Source organism: Tripterygium wilfordii, chromosome 2 (genome assembly GCF_013401445.1).
Source record: "Tripterygium wilfordii isolate XIE 37 chromosome 2, ASM1340144v1, whole genome shotgun sequence".
In the NCBI taxonomy this organism is placed as follows: Eukaryota; Viridiplantae; Streptophyta; class Magnoliopsida; order Celastrales; family Celastraceae; genus Tripterygium; species Tripterygium wilfordii.
Window position 1 is genome coordinate 1,781,230 of NC_052233.1, and position 20,876 is coordinate 1,802,105.

A 20,876-nucleotide genomic window follows, 5' to 3' on the forward strand; every position below is an offset into this window, starting at 1 on the left:
CAATATTTTTGCCTTTGAACTGTAATTAACTCTCAATATCGTGTCTTTTCAACTGTCAATTTCTTGAGTTCTTTTTATATCCAATGTTCTTGCTGCTTTCATGGTTTGTTTTGCAGTGGTTGTGTTCTTCATTGGAGAAATATTGATAGTCAAAGTGAGAAAATGAAGACGAAGATGTGGGAGAAGAATTACGTTTTGCAGGCTGTGTGATCGTGTATTTTTTGCTAATTTCAATTGTTGAGCACAGGAAACATCCCCATTTAAGAAGTATCTGAGAATCTTAAGTGGAAAACATATTAACATACACATTATCTATGTCTTTATTTTGGAATTTTGTAGCTTAGTGGATCTAGAGTCTATTTCACTATCAATATTTTTATCATTACTCTCTTTCTATGATGACAAAAGCAGAAACTCCCAAAATAAATCACTTGTTAATTTTCTCCCTACCAAAAACCACAATCCAAACAATAACAAGTCAAATATTTCATCCAAAAATAAGAGCAAAAAATTTTAAAGGAATTTTTGTTGCAGAATAACAATTTTCTAAACCTTGGCCAATTGTGTAAAATTACATAGTTTAAAATTAAGCTACGAGTAATGTAATGGTGGGTTGATAGTTAGGCCTGGGTTTGGATGAAAATGTTAAATTTCACTCTTCCTTTAATGTGAGACAAAATCCTAATTTGTCCAAATTCCCAGTTCACATTGATACCTGTGTAGAATATATATAAACCATTGAGCACGCCTCATTCAGGATCAATGAGATGGGCAGAACATCTCTATATGAATCATTCGTGATGGCAAAGCATTAGAAAAAATTTCATTTCATTAATACGTTTGCTGCTGACAATGTTATAATACTAGGAGCAATAGGCACTCATTAAGAATGAATCATTCACAAGTACAAATTGTTTCCGGACACTGTGTTGCCAAGTATGATATTAATCGACATTTTTTTGGCAAATAACAAGGTCAGTCAGTCGGTATAAATAAAACCTTAACGAGTGTCCTACTGAAACTTAAAACAAAATCCTTGATATAACAAGCATTCAAATATGTTCAACTCTTAAAAACATATATATGTTAGTATCCTCCCTCCTATAGCCACTTAAAAGAGATTAAACAATTAAATATTTACTCAGCATCCACTGCTCCAACTTTATCAACCATCCCCACTACCATCGTGGCCACCTGATATTAGCACAAAAGGTCATAATTAACGAGTAACTTGTGGTAAATAGATATTTGCAGAACAACTAGCCACTTCAGATCAATCATAAGCTGGTTTTACTTCTCATGTAAAAGCAAAGCGATGTGAGTCATATCAATCGTCTAATGAGCAAAAATAAATTAAAAATCAAAACATCATTTTACAATTAGTCACACGTGTATCATCCATGCCAACAGAGAAGTGGAACAAGATTCAGCAGTGTCGTTGTGAAAAACATTGAAAACCCCTTTTTTTTTAAGAGCCATAAATCGTAAACTGAAAAAAGGGAACTGAAACCAGTAAGCTCAAGAAGCTCTTTTGTAGAGTGAAAAACATATCCATATTTCAGAACCTAAATCCTTGTACTTAATGGCATCCTCTATCCAAAAAGAGATATCTCTCAATGCATTAATGTCATCCTATGAAATATAATGCTTCAGAGAAATAAAAAGGTTGACATGGCTCATGAAAAATCTACTCTAATCAATTTAACTAAACATTAGACCTAAATGATTTTTTTTTAATATATATTAGACCTAAACTAGTTCATTGACAATATACATCTCTCTACGTTCTCTACAGACAATAGACAACGTTGCTCAAGCACCAATAAAGTAGAATTCATGTGGGCTAAAGGTAGATATAAAGCTAGTTTTGACATAGATATTAACCCCATAACCATTGAGACCAACTGATAAGGCAAATGATATAAAACAAAATCAGAATGAATGAACACAATTATCAGCATACGTAATATGCTAACTATAACCAAAACATAAAGTTGATTTGGTGTCTAAAATACAAAAATATATACACAACATATGCAAGCACACATATGAACAACCGTATTAGATAGAATAAAGGAATAAAAGATTTACTTTACCTGTAGAATTCATCAGGTGTAGCCTCAACAACCACCATAGTTAGATGTAAAGGATCACCCTCAATCCCTCGTATCACGACCAACTCAACAGAACCCCCAACCTTGTCCCACATCATCTCAAACAACTAATACCAATTTGAAAAAGATTACAAACAAACAAAAAATTCAAAGAATCATGGGTATTGTGTATGCATAAACATGTGTGAATGTGAGGGCAATGAAGTTTTTGTCTGCATATATTCATTTATGCATATAAAATAGTAAATAGTAACATGCAAGTTGTATATGACTGGCAGAATAAAAGTCAGATGCCGCCTATAATGTAGTTGCAGAGTAAATGGCACTAAGCAACAAATAAGCCTGTCAAGCACCAGTTGCACCACGAGTAGGTTGAACGGTTTATTCCCGCACCAATAAAATGCACTAACCGTCTAAGGACATTCAAGTGCACTAGTAGCACTTTGAAAAGATAAAGGTAAACAAATCGCCATAAAGCTTTAAATGGAAGCACATGCACCAATAAAGTATCATGATCTTGTTTTCTGAACATTTATATGGACAAATATTTCTTTATCACTAAGATTCTTATCCTACATATAAAATGCCATCTAGCACAGGAAATACATATGCCAAATGCAGAAAAAGGAGAATTCAGGACAATATCCCAAGAATCACGCAGACAATTTCATGGTAAATCTATAGATTAAAAAAAGTATTTTTTTTTTGCTTCTAATCCATTAATATCAGTTCGAGCTAGTAAACCAATCACAATACCTGATCAGATGTTCCTGACAAACTTATAAGTCTGGCATGCAGCAGCATTAGTAGACTACATCGTTAACAATAATTTATAGACGCATATAACAACACATATCCGGTTAATATACTTTCGAATTTTCAGGTACAAAATTCATGCATTGAGGAATATTCAAATCAGTGCAAAATCACACGGTACTTAAAATAGATGTAACATGGCAACAATGATTTGAACCCAATTATGCAAAGTCTTATCTTCCAAAAGAGTTGGAAGAGTTTTTCCAGAGAGTTTGTTAGCAACTATAGCAATCACAAAATATTGATCACCATAACAGATATGGTTCTTTTGCTTTTCCCCTCAAGCATAGTTCTTCAACTCCCAACACTTCTTTAATCGGATTTGTGTAGTTCAATGAAACAACTGGCATATCTAAAACTTTTTCTTCAAGTTTTGGATACCATATATGTTTTGTATTTTTAGTTCTGTGAAAGCATATGAAAGAAATAAAGAAACTACATTTCAAGTTCAGATCCCTCCAACCCACTACAAATCTATTCAAGAATCAGAGGAATATCACAACATCAAGCAATCACTGTGATATAATCAACGAGAAATACCTCCAGAAAACTCTGAACAGATTTTCCATCACACTCAATGATAACATCGTTGGGGCATATCCCAGCCGTCTCCGCAGATGACCCTGGTATAACCTAGTTACAGTCCACCAAAAGATGAAAGGCAGTACGAAGTCAGTAAAAGCGGTTCAAATTTGCAAAGGACATTATACAGGAAACAAATCTTCTTGATTGTAACCATATTCAACAAGTTTGAATCAGTTCTTTTTGCCAAGAATCACATGAAAAGTATGAAGAGCGCCCAAAAAAACACCCAGATAGAGATAGAGATACCAATTGATGCTAATGCAGCTAATTGGCATGGAATTCAAGTGTAAAACAAGCATATGGAGAACGTACCCAGAAAACATTGAAATGTTGAGATAGTCAGTTCAAACTTATGACTGAAATAAATTATATATGTGGAACACTACAGTTGCCAGGAATTGCATGAAACTTGGATAGGTTCTTTTTTTATGACCAAAAAATTGGATGACGCCTGAAGGCACAATGATTAAAGTTTAACAAGAAGTATAATACATGTAAACAAAACTTGAGCAGACTAAAGAGAGAGAAAGTATATCCCTAGTCAAGGCAAAATTCTTAAAAGTGAAAGCTCATTGTTAAGTTCCAAAAAAATGCAATCAAAATTTTGAAATTTTTTTCTTACAATAGCCTTTTATATGGTGAACATCAAAAAGATATTTTCTAAAGTGATGTTCATTTTTTTCCTAGAAAACACCATGTGTCCTCAATGCAACCGGAAAACCTTATCAACAGGTTTCATATTAAAATCTAGAGGTTTGTTAACCAATTATGGTCTCTTTGTCATTTCGGAAATCACAATTGTAAAACTTCAGTTCGAGAAACTAAAGTGATATTTGTGAAGAAATTCAAATCAATACGAATGGGCAAACGGAAGAGGGCAGTCGTCTTAGAAGAGATGGCGTGCTCTCCGGCTTGGGAATGGAGAGCAAATGCGGTAAAGGGGAAGCAGTGAATAGTCTAGTATTGGTGGTAGGATTGACTTGCCTTCTTGTGCTTATTGGTCTTCAGTTGGTAAACAGTTATTTTAAGGGTCCCAGTTTATCCTTCTATTTACCTGTCTCTTCCTAATTCAGAAGAAGGTGAATTGCAAAGTCTGGTTCAACTAAGGAGTAGGTCGTCCTAGCAGATAATGAAAAAAAATTTGGTTCGTACTTGGGCAGCAGGAAGTCTATCTCATGCCGTGCTATTGCTGCTGATGTGGTAGTGGACCCACTTTGTCTTCAATTCAAAATAAGGGATTAGTTTATGGTTGGGATCAATTACCATTGGAGGTTACTGACTCTAGTGGCGAATTGATCGGTACACTGCCCTGTATTCTTCAGAGTTGTGAAAATGGGTCGTTCAAAGGGGATCTACAAACTAGATGAGTTCAGAATCCAGCTACTTAGGGTCTTGAAGAGGTGTTTTACGCACTTGAATCTCTATCAAAAACAATAAGAAAGAACTTGACGGAAAATCTAAATCAGAAAGAAGTGCTTGTCCTGAAAAAATGCTGCCTTCTTATTTCCAGGTCTCTATCTCTGTACTTGGTGATCTTTTGGCTCGGTTAATAAACTACCTTCATAAATAAAAAAATGAAGATGAGAGGATAAGGAAGATGGTGATGGTGATGGTGGTGATTCATGGTGCATGATGGTGCCATTGGTAAAGGTCATTCAATTTCTGGTAAAAAAACTCAAAAAAGAAATGAGAAAAAGAAAGAAAAAGGAGGAAGAGAGAAGTTTAAAATTCCAGAAAAATTGAGAGGCAAAAAGGAGGAAACGAAAAAAAATAACTAATGGAGAAGATTATTGAAAACAACTGGATTTTCAAGTAACAAGTTTAAGTGCATAAATTCATTTTAATAAAGTTTCTTCTAGTCTAATGGTTAGAAAGGCAAAGTCTACTAGACTTTGATGTTAGACAAAGTCCCAGTAGAAACCACTTATCAAAGAACATGGCATTACCCCAAGATCTACGTTCCTTCAAGAACAAGGTGGAAGATATAACTCACCTCCTCGACAATTACGCCTTTGCCAATCCTAGGGAACTTTTGGATAACCTTATCCAGAATATGAAGACTAGCAGCATAAAGGTTAGTCATTTCCATTCCAATCCAAGGTCGACGAAGTTCCCTATTCCAAAACACATCCATTACATCATTACTTGTTGAATACCTTACCTTAAAAAAGAAAATAATTAGTATTTACAACACTAGGAAATGTTTTTACATTAAACTTTATTCATCACTTAAAAACAAATTCAATGTTTAAACATCAAAGGCAGCGGATATAGCCATTGCGCAATTCCATAACAAAATTCCACTGGCAGTGTTTATTTAGAACTTCAGATTAAGGTTAAGTCCTATACTGCCGTGCTATATTCTTCAAAGCAACAGGTTCCCTAAGCATTTCAAATACATTCCTGCCTCAAGTGATTTATGTAGCAGTTATAGCAGGTTCACAAAGGATTCTTATGAACAAAGACAAAATAAGAGCTCCAAAAAATTGGCACAATTTTTTTATAACTGTCCCTTTTATTTAAGTTCGGCAAATGCATAGATCAAATATAACTACAAGCAGAAATTACAAGAAAAACAGCATCCACACCAAAAGGATCCTATAAATTTAGAAAGTAGGCAGAACATAATGAACAAACAAACAAATTCAGGAAACTGGAAACAATAATTTCAACAAGTTGAAAAATGGCAGTTATAAAAATTCGGAACACACCCATATTTCTTGTAATGCTCCCACCACTTGAAAGCTATGTTAATTGGCATAAAAGGAGTCAAAAACAGATCGTAAAAATTGAATCCAATGACTTCTCCATGCCGATTGACAAGTGGCCCCCCATCACCACTCTACAACAAAAAAATCATTAGTCAGGAGATTATTGCATATAGAATATCGAATTTTAAGAATCTAACTACAAAAGACAAACAAACATACATACATACATACATGTATATATAACTCAAGTATGTGTATATATATATATATATATATATATATATATACCATTTTAAAAACACTAGCCGCATAATAATTTGATATTAAAAGGATAGCAATAAACGTTTCTAAACCCAACTAATTCGAACCAAGGCTTGTACAAGGGCTCATCATGTTCAAAAATGTATGAACAACATCCTATATAATTATAATTCAAAAGTATCTTTACCAATTACATCACAAGCAGGGAAGAAGTTATTATGACCATCGAACATTGATCTACCTAACTCCTTTTTTTCCTTTTCTTTTTGTATGGATGTGTATAAGAGAGAGGGAGGGGAAAGAGGGAGGGAGAGAGAGTATTACCCTTGTGATCCTGCAAGTGACCCTGAAAAGCTCTCTGCAATCATATCCACAAACGTCAAGACTGAAAAGAAACAACAGAAACAAGAATTAGTGATCAGCAAGGCACCTAAATGTAGGACTATGCTAAAATTTATATATATTCAGACAACTATCATACATTTAGCAATATCATTAACATAATGCAGCTCAAAACATAATATAACCTTTATGTGCAGTCTTTAACGTTTGAATGAAGGAACAAATTTATAATAGGATTAATCCACGTAATAATGGAATATTTTACCTGAATTTACCAGGAGCAGCCATAAGGTCATGTGGACTAATAGAATAGCGGCCCAATGCAATTACAGTGTCCCCAGGAATAAGATTAAATGAACTTGAATGTGCATGAAGCTGAAATGACTTCTCCTCAGGGATGTGAAGCTGGCTTGGACTAATCGTGACAGAATCATCCAAATGTCTCAAGTTTGCAGTTGGTAGCAGAGAATCTGATTGAATCTTTATAGCAGCAATATTGAAATGAAGATCATGAGCGACAACTTGACCTCGATATAATTTGCCATCTAATAGGTAGACAACCACCTGCAAAAATAGTAAATTAATTTTCATTTCTTTTTCTCATAAGACAATATAACAAATGAAGATGAATACTAGGTACCCCAAATACGAACCTTGATATCGTCTGCTATGGCATGTTGATCCGTAGTACTCCTAATGAGATTGGCAGAAGTTAATATGACACCACTGTTATCATCACTTTCAATGATAGTCCCAGAACCTTGAAATATCTCCTCCTCACCTAGGAACAACCCAAGTTATATAAGCGATAGTAATAGTTAATAACTATCAAGGTAATAAACAAATCACTGAAGGAATAAATACCTGAGTAAGATACAAGACTAACGACTGATGGAGAAACTTTCAAAGCAACTCTCTTGGTCTCAATATCCAGGTACAAATTCTCGGGGTTGGATCTAAACTTTGGGCGCTTCCGACTAAAGTTTGACATATAGTAGTACTCGTCAGGAGCTGTATATGCATTCAATTAACCAAGCAAAACGAATCCCAAGTAAACACATAAATATGCTGCTGCATAAACAGTATAAAATAAAAGTATAGAAAAGAAATAATCAAAATATACAAAACCCACAGTAATAGGTGCGATTTGGATCCCGCTCCCGTTCCCATGGGTTGAACCTCTCAATAGCTTGGGTGTGCATGATTTCACCTACAAAATATAACAATATAACTCAACAAATAATTACATCAATACTTGAATACCTACTGGATGTGAAATGGACAAACTGTAATTCATTCAGAACTTTCATGAAACATGTGCCATATATTAGCATTCAACACCCTTAGAGCTGAACCCAAAATTACATCATAGGAGCATGGTTGAAACGAGACTCACATGGTCACAGCTCCTCACATATATCATATAGATCATCTTTAATGACATTCAATAACAGCCGAGTCCAGATGATACATGTTCATCAAGGACCAACAATCTTGAGAGAGCGCAGAATTGCCGCTTAATCTGCCCTCTACCTTCCTTTCATAAATATATCTTAACCACCCCGATAATTACCTTGCATAACAGTGACTTAAACACCCAAAAAATTATCTTGCCACATCAAAATCTTATACAGATGAAAATTTCAGATTCAAATTCATTCAGCACTTGTTTGTGTGAATAGAAATACCAACAGCCAAGCAAAAATTAGCATCCACAAAAAATAATCAGATTGGCTGGGTTCACGGGGAGGCAAACCTGGGCAGGCGCGGGTCATAGATTTCCGGCGACTGTATTGACCGGCACTTGGAGGAGATAGGGGCGCCTAGCTCGGCTGAGTACCGCGGTGGTTTCCGTTTGTCGAGACAATGCCGGAGAAGGCCAAATCGAGGCGGAGAAGAAAACTGATAACCGTGGCTGCAGGAAGGGATTCCGGCTGATGCAGTGGCCGGAGAGAGAGGAGGACAGTCGATCTGTGCTCGTGGGAGCAGGCGGGTCCTTGTGGTGGCAGTAGGCACGAGGGGATAGCCGGCGACAGTGATTGCCGTGGAGGAGGGCAGCCGGTTATGGTGGCTGCTGTTTGCAGGAGAAAAGGCTGCCACGAGAGAAGGCTGCAGTGCAGCAGGAGAGAAGGTTGCCGGAAAGAGGAGGAGCGCCGAGAAAAAAAAATTGTGGGAGGAAAAAATATTAACCTAGCCTCCTCGATACCACGTTAGAAGAGAATAATTTGTGTAATTGAAAAATAAATGGGACCTTCTTAGGTCCACCCTATTTTCATCCACTTTTGTCCACCTTCATCAAACACCATTGGATCTAAAAAATATCCTCGAGATGCTCACCTGAGTAAAGACTGTAATAACCTTTAAAGAGTTATTTAGAGCAGGTGGATGGTCCACTCTTTTCATAAGAGTGGACCTTAGTAATTTCCAAAATAAATGAAGTTAATGTTACAAGGCAATTTATACAAGAGAGCATAAGAAGAAAATAACTAAACTACCCTCTAGTATAATAACACACATAATATATCTCTAACAGCCTCAAACTGTAATTCTTGTTGAAATTAACATCATCTGTAGATGTGTACCAACAGGAATAATATGCAAGGTTATATATTCTGGTTTAGGGAAATATTTTTACTTCTCAAGTAACATTCTTGTTCGCATTAAATTTCTCATGATGCAGAAAAAGACTTGAAATAACATTTTCCCTTTTTCCTTATTCTGTTTCAGTGTATTATAGGAATTTCCTTATTCTGTTTTAGTAGTATTGCAGCTGCCCATTATTGTTCTGTTAGGAACATTGACCTGAAATCCTCTACTGTTAGCTATTATTAGCTTGGTGGACGTACCATGAGTACTTATGATTCTTTTTGTTCTGGGGTTGAAGTGAGGAGATTGTTAGATTTTGTAATGCCATGAGTACATATTATTCCTTTTGTTTTGGGGTTGAAGTGAGGGGAATGGTTAGAGTTTGTTTGCAATCACAAAGTCATTTCCAAAGTTTTCCATTTTCGTTGTATAAGGTCCTTTTGGTTGTCAACTTTTCATGTTAATTAAGAACTGTTTTCTCTGGTGGTTGATCTTATGGGTGATTTGGTTGTCAATTTTTTGATAGAGGCAGCGTTACCAATGAATCTTTTGAACTGTTCTCAACTGATTGTGTTTGTGTGTCTCAATCTCATATATTTAGTTACTCGCATTGAAGCAAGGAGCCAGAACTTGCACTTAGACATCAACTCAGAGATATATCCAATGAGGGAAGGAGATAAATTCACAGTGGCATTGGCTCACACATTGAATTTGGATGGAACACCAAACACGGGCTATTATACTCAGGTAATCCTGTTTATAAATTGTTTTCTTTTTTTCTCACAATTTGTTCCTCTTCAAAATTGTCGAGTCATGCAAATATTGGTCATGATATCTTTAATATTTTTCTGCTTATTAACTATATCCAGCTATACCCCTATGACAGGGAGGGAGAAAAACACTTGCTGACAAGTATGAATATGTGATGCATGGGAAACTATACAAGATCTCCGAGGAAGGTTCTGGCAAAGCAATTCGAGCGTATGTATCATATTTTAGGCATTTACACCTCTATTGTTGGTCAATAAAGCATGTCATGTTTCTGTCTGACTTGATGCACAAATTTGTAACCATTTTTCTTTTGGTTTCCACTGCTTCAGGGAGGTAGTATATGTGTTCATATGGTGGACTTCTAATGTTGCTGAGGGGTGATCCTTCTAATGTGGCAAAGTTTGAGCTCGACCAGACGTTGTTTCTTCTTATAAGGAAGTTGTAAACTTTGATGTTTATGGTTTTGGGTTGTGAACTGTGTCTTGGCCTATTTCTGGAAATTCTGAAACTGTATTTACCCCTGAAATTCTGGATCTAGTATTTTATTTGCCATTCGTGGCTCAAATTGGTGCTTAAGTTTGGCAGTCCTTGCATGCATTTAATTTAATCAATTTACTTTCATGTTGTATGTTTTATCTCCATATCTTGATAGCATGAGATGTTTGAACCTTCATAACTGGCAAAAAGAAAAACAGAACGAAAAGCAAGCTTAATATGGTTTGACCATCCATTTTTGGGTGGGATCTGAACACTAACTGACACATTTAATACAAAATTTTACACAATTTTTATAAATTAAAGTCATAAAAAGTAAATTAATAACAATATTTGTATTTGAATTCGGGATACCTCAGTCTTCTCGTGAAGGCATCCCATGCTTTTTTCTTTTGTTTTTTTTTACTTTGTAAAAAACAACTTTTGTATATTTTATAGAGGACGTGTGAAAAAAAAAAAAAAAAAAAAAAAACTGGTTAGATTTGGATTGCGGTATGTCCAATATCTTTTCCCCCATGGGGGGCACTAGCAATTTTAGGAAAATTATGAAAAAATTGTAATTTGAAAGGTTATGGTTTTTAAATCTACCAAACAAATTGTATGTTAAGTATTGACCATTGAATGTGAAATAGATAACTGTTTTAATCAAATTATAACTTTTACATCGATTCAATTTATGAAAACAAAATCCCATGGGAAAAATTGCATATTTTTAGCATTTAATATCTTTCATATGTTTTTATAAATTTGTTATTTCCCCCATTGAATAGGGATTTAGGGTAGGAGAAGTGCAAAAACCTCGCAAGGAAGTGCATTCATTTGGGTGCACAAAAAATAATTAAAAAATATGAAAAATATGTAAATCATTATTGATTATCATTTGAGTCATTAAATTTTGCCCTCAACCCTTACCTCTTAAAAATGTATATAATTTAACTCTAGTTCTTTATTTAATGGTTGACATAATCCTATATTTACTAAGTCTACCCTGAATCCCAGGTACTCTAATATAAAACTTGTTATGCTTAATTTCCAATTCTTCATCATCGAGAGTTAAATTAAGTTTTTTGTCATCATGATTTTCTACTTTACCCCTTGAAAAAACAATAATTATAGAACCCCAACTATATAAGTTGCTTACTCCTACCTTTGTCTACCTCCTGTGTACTCCCACATCGGTTAGCTTAGGCCTTCTGAAGTAGTATATAAGTTCTCATTACAACACACTTTTTTGCCTGGATGAAATACTCTGGGTAGTGTGTTGTAGTATTGCTTACATGTACTTTAGTTGCTATCTCAAAAAAAATCGGATGTAGCCCCTTGAGGGTGGAGTGTGTGTGTGTGGTCGATTGTGGTTGAAGTACTGTTGTCTACCTCCTGTGTACTCCCACATCGGTTAGCTTAGGCCTTCTGAAGTAGTATATAAGTTCTCATTACAACACACTTTTTTGCCTGGATGAAATACTCTGGGTAGTGTGTTGTAGTATTGCTTACATGTACTTTAGTTGCTATCTCAAAAAAAATCGGATGTAGCCCCTTGAGGGTGGAGTGTGTGTGTGTGGTCGATTGTGGTTGAAGTACTGTTGTCTACCTCCTGTGTACTCCCACATCGGTTAGCTTAGGCCTTCTGAAGTAGTATATAAGTTCTCATTACAACACACTTTTTTGCCTGGATGAAATACTCTGGGTAGTGTGTTGTAGTATTGCTTACATGTACTTTAGTTGCTATCTCAAAAAAAATCGGATGTAGCCCCTTGAGGGTGGAGTGTGTGTGTGTGGTCGATTGTGGTTGAAGTACTGTTGTCTACCTCCTGTGTACTCCCACATCGGTTAGCTTAGGCCTTCTGAAGTAGTATATAAGTTCTCATTACAACACACTTTTTTGCCTGGATGAAATACTCTGGGTAGTGTGTTGTAGTATTGCTTACATGTACTTTAGTTGCTATCTCAAAAAAAAAATCGGATGTAGCCCCTTGAGGGTGGAGTGTGTGTGTGTGGTCGATTGTGGTTGCAGTACTGTTGTCTACCTCCTGTGTACTCCCACATCGGTTAGCTTAGGCCTTCTGAAGTAGTATATAAGTTCTCATTACAACACACTTTTTTGCCTGGATGAAATACTCTGGGTAGTGTGTTGTAGTATTGCTTACATGTACTTTAGTTGCTATCTCAAAAAAAAAATCGGATGTAGCCCCTTGAGGGTGGAGTGTGTGTGTGTGGTCGATTGTGGTTGAAGTACTGTTGTCTACCTCCTGTGTACTCCCACATCGGTTAGCTTAGGCCTTCTGAAGTAGTATATAAGTTCTCATTACAACACACTTTTTTGCCTGGATGAAATACTCTGGGTAGTGTGTTGTAGTATTGCTTACATGTACTTTAGTTGCTATCTCAAAAAAATCGGATGTAGCCCCTTGAGGGTGGAGTGTGTGTGTGTGGTCGATTGTGGTTGAAGTACTGTTGTCTACCTCCTGTGTACTCCCACATCGGTTAGCTTAGGCCTTCTGAAGTAGTATATAAGTTCTCATTACAACACACTTTTTTGCCTGGATGAAATACTCTGGGTAGTGTGTTGTAGTATTGCTTACATGTACTTTAGTTGCTATCTCAAAAAAAATCGGATGTAGCCCCTTGAGGGTGGAGTGTGTGTGTGTGGTCGATTGTGGTTGAAGTACTGTTGTCTACCTCCTGTGTACTCCCACATCGGTTAGCTTAGGCCTTCTGAAGTAGTATATAAGTTCTCATTACAACACACTTTTTTGCCTGGATGAAATACTCTGGGTAGTGTGTTGTAGTATTGCTTACATGTACTTTAGTTGCTATCTCAAAAAAAAAAAGAAGTTTGTAAAGTAGGCATATTTGGAATGAAAATGAAATTACGTTATGGCCATGCTTATCACATGTGATGTAAGGATTTGTGAGGACATGTTGGCCAAAAATTCATATAGACATGCATGATAGGCAAATACACGAAAGGTGGCAACTACTTGCATTTTAGGCTCAATATCACTTCTTGTACAGTTCTTCGATTTAGTGTGCATTTAATATAACCAAGAAGACATCAACAAAGAAGGTAATGCAACTAAAAGATTCCCTGATTGTACTCTCACTAAAAACAATCACTTACAACTTTCTATATACTTAAGCCTTTGGTTGATAGTTGACAATGTGCATATATGAAAATTTTCAAGAACCATATCCGGGATGTTTGTTGCAGATTGACATTTGGACAGCCCATGGAGAGGTAAAGAGACCAAATGGTAAAACTATGCAGCCTGACAGTAAATAAAGGCACGGCTGCAATGTATTTCAACATAAACCAAGGGTGTGTTTTCTTTTAAAAGACTAATGTAGTTCAACATAAACCAAGGGTGCGACATGACTGCGGGCTAGGGCCATGTCAACTGTCAACATCTAACCAAATACCTTTTTCTTAGTGTTGTAATTATATGATTGACCATTTCCCCTTGATTTCTTACATAACTCAGATAGAAAAGAACCAATTAACCAACACTATAGAACAAACCTCCAGGAAACTAGCACTAATTCCAAAATTTGCTTTGCACCAACACAAAAAATAGTTACATTAGCACCCCAACTCCATCAATAATAAGTAATATAACCAAACCCTAAGAGTGTGTTTGGATTGAGGGATTTGGGGGGAAGGGAAGAGAAGGGAGGGGAGGGGGAGAGAAGGGAAGGGAGGGGAAGGGAGATTATTTTTCCCTCTCCCATGTTTGGATAGATAAAAAAAAGAAGGAAGGAAAATTTGTTTAATTTACTAATTTATCCTTATTTTTATGTTAAAATATTATGTACAATGGTAAAATAGATATTTAACTTACAAATGACTTAATTAGTAATCCCTTCCCTCCAAATGACTCCATTTTGGAGAGAAAGAATTTTAACAAAAATTTAATGAAATCTTCCTTCCAAATCCCCTCAAATCCCTCCCCTTAATTTTTAATAAACTATCCAAACAAGGGAATTGGAAGGAAACTCTATTTCTCTTCCTTTCCCTTCCCTCCAAATCCCTCAATCCAAACACACTCTAAAGCTTCCTACCAGTCAAATCTATTAGCTAGATTCTATCTAAGACATACATTTGCTGCTTTGACAGATTTCCAAGAGAGGAGAACACAAAATTTTATATACAATAGGGAGGACAATGAGCTTCAGAAAAGACAATGGTGTGCAATACGCAGAGCACTAGATGGGGAGGAATGGGGGATTGCCTAAGGCAAGGCAGCCACCCACCCTGCTACAGGTCAAGGCGCAGAGGTTGCGCCTCACTGTGCCCGTGCGCCTAGGCGCGCGCCTTGCTCGCTTTTGACAACAATGGGAATCGGAGAAGGTGTGTAAAATCAAAATTTACGATTTTCCATATTATGTAAAAATAAGCATAATTTTGAATACCAAGACATGTCACAACAATAACATTATAAATAATTAGATAATGTCATGCCTGTTCAAAGTTCTAACAACTAAACATAGAAAATAAAAGAAATACCTGCCTACAACTTACAAGAACAAAACAAAACAAATTGCAAGACCAGAGAGTACAGATTACACAACCATATAACATTAGAGAACCAAAATCACATTAAAGAGTCAAAACCACATTACAGGGCCAATAAGCACAAACCAGACAGCAGAGAATATCACAGGGTACAAGAACACAAGAGAGCACAAGAATCAAAGAGAATCCAGGAAAGCCTTGAACCGAATAGAAGAACACAACATCAGAGACTATAGCAGACAGAGGACAACAGCAGTGACTAGCAGAAGAATCAAAGAACACAACAGCAGAGAGTACAGAACACAAGAGGGCACAAGAATAGCAGAGAATAGAAGAGAGGATACAAAACCTTACTCGATAAGCAGCAGAAAATCGAAATATCAAACAGCTCCAGCAGAGAATCGAAAGTCCAGCAGAGACTAGAACGAGCGTCGATTTCTACCTCCCCAAGCATTCGGTCGCAGCATTGGATGAATAATATAGAACATACGACTTTCAGGGCTGCGCAACTGAAAACGCCAACCAAAAGAGCGTTTTCGGCTTGTTCTACCTTGGGCTTTATTGGGAAAATGGGCCAGAAGAATAAAAATGGGGCAAAAAAATAGGCCCATTCAAAATTAGACATTTTCAGAAGTCAAATAAGAATGTTAAACTCGCTGGTGGAATCGTGATTCCACCGAGTTTAACGATTCTACTCGCAACCGTAAAGTATGGTCTCAAAACCCCAAAAATCGAACACAACAATTGTAATCTCCTTAACTATGATTTTGCAAGAGCCCAAAACTTCAAAAAAGATAAAAGAATTACAATCGTAAAAGTATCAATGAATCGACAAACAGAAACTAGCACAGAAGATTATAGACATACAAAAAAATCTGATCGGAGACCAGAGAGGTTGCAAGTAACGCTCCTATTATCCAGAAACTCAGTACAAAGCGACCTGATAAAAAGATCAAAAAAGAAAGATCGAATAACAATTGAACAAAAAACCAATTATAAACCGAGAAATCAAAATCAAAATCAAATCGGAAATTTGAATTAAAGAGAACAAAATTAGGAGACCTCGAAAGAAGGAATGAATGTTTTTATCGATACTCTTCTTTTACTTCCGTTAATGGGAGGCGGGGATTCTCAGACAAAAGCTTGGAGCATTTCAATAGAACATATGATCTATGAGTACTCGAGAGTTGCTCTATCTCTCTATAGTGTGAAACAAATTATAGTAAAATATGATCTGCCATTGCAGTTTTCAGAGGTTGGAATTGTGTTCAGATTTTTGTGGCCTTAGTTTGGCCCATAACAGACAATATCATATATATTAAAAGTATTTATTTTCTAATCTAATTAATTTTTTTAATAAACACCAAATCTTTTTTTTTTAAATATCACAAATAAATCTGTTTATAGATGGAACCGAATTTTAGCCACACAGACACTGAATCCGATCTATTGCCAACCAAGCCTCGTTGATACACCGAATCTAATTGGTTCTTTGAGATTTTGATTTTATTTTTAATGGCAAATAAATTGGAAACTCAGCTCTACAATCCAACCAGCATTCAAGATTCAAGAAAGTGGATGAATCCAAATACCAAGAATTTAATTTGAACTCCTTGGTTGTTTTGATATTAAAAAAAATTATAAAATTTTGAATAAAATAGTATGAAAATTAAAGAATTAAAAAGGGTTCATCATCTATCTATGCATCTATACATATGTATAAAGCAGAGGCTTACAAAAGTGTAGTTATTATTTTGACATTTGGTTTGTTGAGACTCTCAGCTACTGCCTATGTGGACTCTCCCCTCTTCCTTATTTGTATTTCAATCACTCTCAAATTCTTCAAGCATAATATCCCAATTAAGAAAAGGGAAAAAAGGGGAGAAACATAAAAAGGGAAACCTTAGAATCACACGTATATTTACTCTTCTTGGTTTTTATCTTTGCGAGTGTTATATTTTTAGGGTTTGATGTTGACCATCACACTTTCATCAGCCATGGTAGGGATGTAGGCCCCTCCAGCAGTGCAAGAGCCTAGTACCATTGCAATTTGAGGAATTCCATCAGCAGACATTGCAACTTGGTTATAAAAAATTCTACCAAAATTATCCCGGGAAGACCTCAGCTTGCTTTGGAAGAAAGGTCCCTCCACTATCAACAAGGTATATGCATGGTAATTTGCACTGAGCAGCAATTTCTTGTGCTCTGAGATATTTCTTAATAGTTATGGGATAATAAGTTCCTGCTTTGACAGGTTCAAACCCCAAAAACAACCTCTCCGCCTATTATGCGGGGGAAGGTGCGTACATTTTGTCTGTCCCTGAATCCGCCCACAGTGAGAACCTTGTGCACGAGAGTTGTTTACCTTGTTATTTTGATAATGGCACTGATCTTGCCACTAGTTACTGAGCTTTTAGCTTATTTCGTTCATTATCCCCAAGTCGAAACCAACTAGTCCACCAAAGTTCTTGATCTATTGTATAAAATTTAACTCAACCAACTAAAATCCCCAAGTTTGAACCAGCATGCAATTCTAATCTTAAGAAACAACACTGACTAGCACAACAAATAAATGAAATGACAATCGAAGACCTCCTCAATGAGATTGGACCCAAAGGTTGCAACTTGTTGTGCATTATTTGAATTGCAGGTTACTAGCATGCATTACGATGGTACTAGACTAACATCCACATACCATGAACTAGGTTAAAAAGGTAAACAACTCCCGTGCATAAGGCTCCCGCATCAAGCGGGGTCGGGGACAAACAAAATGTACGCAGATCTTACCCCACATAATATGTGGAGAGGCTACTTCCAGGAATTGAACATGTAACATATAGTTTGCACCTTGCAACTGTTGGAATAATTTCAAATAAGCGGTTATATTTGAACAGTTACACCTGTTCATTTTGTGGTCATGTAGAGGAATAATTTCAAATAAGTAGTTATATTTGAACAGTTACTTGAACAGTTACATCTGTTCATATTCTTCTTATAAAGGGACCATCTATCAATACAAAAGATATAAGAATTTTTTTTTTCTTCTTTTCTTGGTTGTGTTCAGGTATAGCAAACTGCACATAACATCTAGACAGTATTGTATCCTAAGAACAAAATTGTTGTGATTCCCATTGCTATTATAAGGGAGCAATATTTGTTTGAGAGACAGATTCTCAAATCGCCTTACTGTTCTAAAGGTTCCAGTCATTCCTTCATTGTTCTTCTCATCTCTTTTTCTAACAATTCTCAAACAAATATTATTCGTTCGAAATTATGGAAGGAACAAATGTTTCTGTTGCTACTACATCCATGGGTCCTACAATATCTGCCAATGCAACTACTCAATCCTTGGGTTCTGCCATTACATCTTTGAATGTAATGCCTCAAGATTTGTCCAAACTAGAGAAGTTTGATGGTAACAATTTCAAGCGCTGGAAAGAAAAAGTGGAGTTTTTGCTGAACACTTTGAAAGTGCGATATGTTTTGGATACTGAATGTCCAACAGTTCCTGTCGAAAATCCTACTCCTCAACAGATTACTGCAAAGCGGACTTGGGATGATGATAACTACACTTGTCGTGGAAATATCCTCAACACTCTATCTGATTCCTTGTTCGACATGTATGTTCCGTTGAAGATGGCACGTCAAATTTGGGAGGCTTTGGACAGCAAATACAAAACTGAAGATTCTGGCAATAAAAGCTATCTTGTGAGTAACTATTTCGAATTTAAGATGATTGATAACAAACCTATTTTGCCACAGGTTCATGATCTACAATTAATTGTTCATCAATTATTGTATGAGGGCATTTCCCTTGATGAAAGATTCCAAGTTGGTGCTATCATTGCCAAACTATCTCCATCATGGAAAGACTATCGTAAAAGTCTCAAAAGGAAGAGTGAAACTCTCAACCTTGATGCACTTCAAAGACAGATACGAATTGAAAAAGAATCACGTGTACGTGATAAGCAAGATGAAACAACTGAAATGACAAAGGCCGCACATGTTGTTGAAATAGACAACAAAGAGAGCAAAAAATCTCGTTTTGATAATGTTTCCAAAGGGAAAGGAAAACAGAAATATAAAAAAGGTGTTTGCCATTTCTGTAAAAAGAAAGGTCACTACATCAGAGATTGTAGACTTAAGAAGAAGAAAGACCAAGCCAACAATGTTGAAGAGAATCTAGTTGCTGTTTTGTCTGAAGTTAATTTGATTGCAAATGATGATGGGTGGTGGGTTGATACAGGAGCAACCCGTCATGTATGTGGCAATAAGAGTTTATTCAAGAAATATGAGGAAGTTGGTGACGACATAGAGTTATATATGGGAAATTCTTCAACTACAAAAGTTGTTGGAAAAGGCAATGTGGAATTGAAGTTTACTTCTGGGAAGATTGTCACACTTCTTGATGTATATCATGCACCAGAAATTCGAAAGAATTTGGTATCTGGTGGTCTTTTGTCCAAACATGGCTATAAGTTAGTATTTGAGTCTGACAAGTTTATCTTGTCAAAGAATGGTAACTTTGTAGGAAAAGGCTACGCAGCCAATGGAATGTTCAAGTTGAATCTAATGAATGAATCTGTTTTTGTGTATATTGTTGATTCTTTTTCTCTATGGCATGCTAGGTTAGGACATGTGAATTATGATTCTATTCAAAGAATGATTAATGTAGGAATTCTTCCTTCTACTTTAAAAAATGATAGGCATAAGTGTGAAACATGTGTCAAAACGAAATTGACAAGAAAACCTTTTCTTAATTCGAATAGGTTGTCTATTGAATTATTAGAATTAGTGTATTCTGATATATGTGATTTGCATAGCAAATTAACAAGAGGAGGAAAAAGATATTTTATTACTTTTATAGATGATATGTCTAAGTATGCATATGTTTATTTGCTTAAAACTAAAGATGAAGCATTGGAAAAATTTAAGTTGTATAAAGCTGAAGTGGAAAATCATCTTGGGTGTAAAATTAAATCTTTACGTAGTGATAGAGGTGGTGAATATTTTAGTACAGATTTTGATAATTTTTGTGAAATTAATGGGATTATTCACCAAAGTACTGCACCATACACACCACAACAGAATGGTGTGGCCGAACGTAAAAATCGAACACTTATGGATATGGTAAATGCTATGTTAGAATATTCTGGTTTGCCTTCTAATCTCTGGGGAGAAGCAATATTTACTGCTACACATATTTTGAATAGAGTACCCTCCAAACGTAATAAATTGTCACCTTATGAATTATGGTTTAAACGTAAGCCTAGTTTAAATTATTTTAAGTTGTGGGGGTGTGTGGCATATGTAAGGTTATCGGATCTTAAAAGGTCTAAGTTAGGACCTAGAACAACTAAATGTGCATTTCTTGGATATGCTACAAATAGTAAAGCATACAGATTTTTAGATTTAGAATCTAATACTATTATTGAGTCTAGGGATGTAAAATTTTTTGAAGATATTTTCTTTAAAGATTCCAAAACTCTTGAACCTAGTTCTTCTAAACAACAAATTATTTTGGAAGAAAATAATCCTTTAAAAGAGGTTGATATGGAGGTTAGAAAGCCAAAAAGAGTTAGAAAAATAAAAGATTTTGATCCTGATTTTGTTACATATTTAGTAGAAGGTAGTTCTAAAGATAACATTTTTCATGAGTTCGAATTTTGTTATAATATAAAT

General features: G+C 35.7%; 1 protein-coding gene across 3 annotated transcripts; it reads right to left on the minus strand.

The window, feature by feature from the left end:
* Nucleotides 1–821: 821 nt before the first annotated feature.
* On the minus strand, nucleotides 822–9,062 carry LOC120017260 (putative protease Do-like 14). Of its 3 annotated transcripts, none has more exons than XM_038870446.1 (11): nucleotides 8,586–9,062; nucleotides 7,962–8,039; nucleotides 7,694–7,806; nucleotides 7,483–7,610; nucleotides 7,095–7,393; nucleotides 6,812–6,872; nucleotides 6,227–6,357; nucleotides 5,509–5,671; nucleotides 3,471–3,563; nucleotides 2,097–2,221; nucleotides 822–1,194 (listed from the first exon to the last, which is right to left on the minus strand). In XM_038870446.1, the coding sequence occupies exons 2-11, from the start codon at nucleotides 7,997–7,999 to the stop codon at nucleotides 1,179–1,181; spliced, it is 1,167 nt and encodes a 388-aa protein (XP_038726374.1). In that variant the 5' UTR covers nucleotides 8,000–8,039; nucleotides 8,586–9,062; the 3' UTR covers nucleotides 822–1,178. The 3 variants fall into 3 exon arrangements, with proteins under 3 accessions (XP_038726374.1, XP_038726364.1, XP_038726357.1); XM_038870436.1 differs by having other exon boundaries at nucleotides 5,509–5,629; nucleotides 7,694–7,840; XM_038870429.1 differs by having other exon boundaries at nucleotides 7,694–7,840.
* Between the last annotated feature and the right edge of the window lie 11,814 nt (nucleotides 9,063–20,876).